Source organism: Mandrillus leucophaeus, unplaced genomic scaffold (genome assembly GCF_000951045.1).
Source record: "Mandrillus leucophaeus isolate KB7577 unplaced genomic scaffold, Mleu.le_1.0 Scaffold599, whole genome shotgun sequence".
Lineage (NCBI taxonomy): Eukaryota > Metazoa > Chordata > Mammalia > Primates > Cercopithecidae > Mandrillus > Mandrillus leucophaeus.
The window spans coordinates 2067668-2071319 of record NW_012106463.1 but is presented as its reverse complement, the minus strand read 5'-3'; the positions used below and the strand labels follow the sequence as shown (position 1 = coordinate 2071319).

The following is a 3652-nucleotide window of genomic DNA, read 5'->3' as shown; positions in this document are numbered from 1 at the left end:
CACCACACCCAGCTAATTTTTGTATTTTCAGTAGAGACAGAATTTCACCATGTTGGCCACGCTGGTCTCGAACTCCTGACCTCGTGATCCACCCGCCTCGGCCTCCCAAAGTGCTGGGATTACAGGCATGAGTCACCACGCCCGGCAGCTGTTTCTCTTTCTTATCATTCCCATGTTTACTGGAGTAGCACTTTTACTTCCTTTAAGAGCGTTTCCTTTGCATGCACAATTTGGCTACCTATTTGGCAAAAGAAGCTTTTGGCTTACCTCAGCTTTTGACATGCCTTCCTCATTAAGTTTAATTATTTCTCACTTCTGATTTAAAGTGAAAGACATGTGACTCTTCCTTTCACTTAGAAGCCATTGTAGGATTATTAACCAGCCTAATTTCAATATTGTGGTATCTCAGGGAGTAGGGAGGCCCAAGGAGAAGGAGAGAGATGGGGTAACAGCCAGTCGGTGGAGTAGTCGGAACATACACACAACAATTATTACGTTTACTGCTTTATATGGGAATGGTTCCTGGCATCCCAAAACAACTATGATAATAACATTTTAAAGATCACTGATCACAGATCACCATAATAGATGTAATAATAATGAAAAAGTTTGAAACATTGTGAGAATTACCAAAATGTAATACAGACATATGAAGTGAGCATATGCTTATTTGGCAAAATGGTGCCAACAGACTTGCTCAACTCAGGGTTCCCACAAACCTGCATTTATTAAAAAAAAAAAAAAAAAAGCAGTATGTGCAAAGTGCAATAAAATGAAGTATGCCTGTAAATGCTATGTAAATAATTGTTACACTGTATTGTTTTCAAATTTCTATTATTTTTACTGTTTATCGTTTTTTAAAAAAGATATTTTCAATCCATAGTTGGTTGAATCTGCAGGTGCAGAAGCTGTGAACATGGAGGACAAACTGCATTCCATTGTAAATGGGTGTTTGGTCACAACAGTCAGAAGCTACAACGAAGGTATGAACTACAGATGAGAATAATTTAAAAGACATTCTGGGATAAAACAGACAATAACCGAATGGATGCAGATGCTGGAGAGAAGGACACTTCCTTCGCTGGTCCTGAACTAATCCTAGCAAACTGAAGTGACTTCATAAATCCTTTATCTCTTCCACTGGAATAATCACATGACATTATTATTATATCACTTTGTCAATTTTAATTTTTTTAAAGTCCAAACAGAAGAGGAAGATACTTTATCAATTTTAGAGTAATGTATTATCGTGTCCACTTCTGCTATTAAATCATAAACTCTTCCATGATAGAAACTTGGTATTAATTTTTGCATACCTCACTGTTCAATGCATATAGTAGGCACTCAGTGTTTAATTGTTGCATAAATGTACAATAAATGAACCTACATTTTGCTTTTTCTTCTCCTGAACCAAAGCTACATAGCGCAATGCAATCTTGGTCAGAGTTGTGGCAAGGGACGCAGCAACAAAGAAATCTCCATCCAGAAGGAATCCTCTCAAGGGAGGTCTGCAAAGCAATCAAGGAAAATCAAATCCACCAACTTGTTAAGCAGCATGCAGCTTTTGCATAAATGATTGATATAGGCCTATTAAACACTCTTATTACCATCCTTCAGTGATAAGAATACCTCAGTTAACTAACACCTTAGCTCCCAGAAGAAAGAAGGAAAAAGAAAAGTAATACATGACTTTAAAACATAACTTTGGCCAGGTGCAGTGGCTCACGCCGGTAATCCTGGCACTTTGGGAGGCCAAGACAGGCGGACTACCTGAGGTCAGGAGTTCGAGGACAGCCTGGCCAACATGGTGAAACCCCCGTCTCTACTAAAAATACAAAAATTAGCTGGGCATGGTGGCACACATCTGTAATCCCAGCTACTCAGGAGACTGAGGCAACAGAATTGCTTGAGCCCAGGAGACAGATTGCAGTGAGCCATGATTGTGCCACTGCACTCCAGCCTGGCCGTCAGAGTAAGACTCTGTCTCAAAAAAAGACAATTTATCTTCAAATGACACAAAAGCCAACAGAATATGGAAAGATAAAATATTTAATTAAGGGCATATGTAATTGCAGCTAATGAAGTACATTCAAATTCCAGCTTACCTATTTATCTACTAGTTAAGTCTCAAATTCCTCTTCCATAAGATGGAGATAATATATTCTATCTCAAAGGCTTATTGTCAAGACTATACTACTTAGCACAATGCCTAGCACTTAGTGGGTATTCAATAAAATTTTAGGCATAGATTTCACCATCTTCACCATTAAAATTTACTTAATAGAAAAATGCACAATTTTATTCCATCATTTAGAAATTGAAAAATCTTCAAAATGTTTTCAGATGCTAATAAACAACAAAACTCAAATATCATCAGTTACCCCCACTTAGCATTTTCTGAGTAAAAATAATTTGAGTTTAAACAGAACAGTTATTTCCATAAAAACACTGGAAGGGACAGAAGATTAAAACCATCAATACAATTTCTAGGGGGATGAACTTAAACATCTTCCTCTTCTCGAGTACCTTAAATGGCAAATATTTTCATTTTGGTTGCAAAAACAAGAGAAAAGAAATTATTTGACTGTTTTACATACAAGAGTAATAATAAAAATAGTACAGCTGGCAGAGTAATAATGTGTCATACATTACCTGTCTTCCTCTTTCTTGGTGGGTCTAGAACTGCTAAGGGCACTCTGAGTTGCATAGGTACCCATTTCAGTAACCAATTTCTGAACTGGCCCCACAGTTATTTCTTCTTCAGGTTTTAATTCACCAGCTTCTTTCTTTATTTCTGACTCTACAATTGGGATCTAAAAGTCAATTGGAAACATCATTTTAGTAATAGTATCAACAGCAAGCAAAATTATATTTAAATATTTGACTGTTTCTCTAAAAAAGAAATCCCATTACCCTAATGGGATTTTTGGAACTGGGAACTCTGCTTCCAATTTATTTCCTTCCGAGGACAATGTAGTGGGTAGAACAGGGGCTTCAGAGATGGATATTCCAGGGTTTGAATTCTCACTCTGCCACTTACTACTTTGGACCTCAGTTTCTTAATCTGTTAAGTGGAAATCTTAATTCTTTCCACACATTTTACCTAATAGAAAAATGCACTGGACAGTGTCTAACACAAAGTAGATGGTCATTAAGCCTTATTCCTCTTCTTCATTCCTTTTCTTGAAATTTTAACCAAAACAGTACTCATCCTTCTAAAATGAAATAAATCTGACTTATTTGTACATAATAAATTCATCAACTTTTAAATTAACTGAATGGCTATTATGTATTTATTACTCAATACCAGTCCATCATCTAATGTAAGAGCACTAAGAGTATTTAATTATTACCTATTTTAATTTATTTTATAGGTGGAAAAAAACTGATGTCTAGTTAGGTTGAGGAACTTATATTCAAGGTCCTCCAGCTAACTGTGGACAGAACAATGACTAGAACTAATTGTCAGGTCTCCTGACAATGAGTCCACTGCTCTTTCTATTCTACCATAAGGTTGTTAGGATGAAGAATACTGTCAGTTTTAGTACATAAATATTCTAAAGTCAGACTTACTTACTCTAAGGCATTGTTCCTTCAAAATACAGGCTAAAGCAGAATTTTACAAGCTGCTTCTTCTGAATTTTTTTTTTTT

General features: G+C 36.2%; 1 protein-coding gene across 1 annotated transcript in view; it reads right to left on the bottom strand.

Annotated features, from left to right (window-relative positions):
- The window catches only part of COPB1 (coatomer protein complex, subunit beta 1), a 50978-nt gene that overhangs the window by 17622 nt on the left and 29704 nt on the right, over window positions 1-3652 (bottom strand). Inside the window, exons 12-13 of the mRNA XM_011999580.1 lie at window positions 2653-2813; window positions 1388-1508 (exon numbers count right to left, since the gene is read on the bottom strand). Coding sequence (XP_011854970.1) covers window positions 1388-1508; window positions 2653-2813 — 282 coding nt within the window. The remainder of the gene's footprint in view (window positions 1-1387; window positions 1509-2652; window positions 2814-3652) is intronic.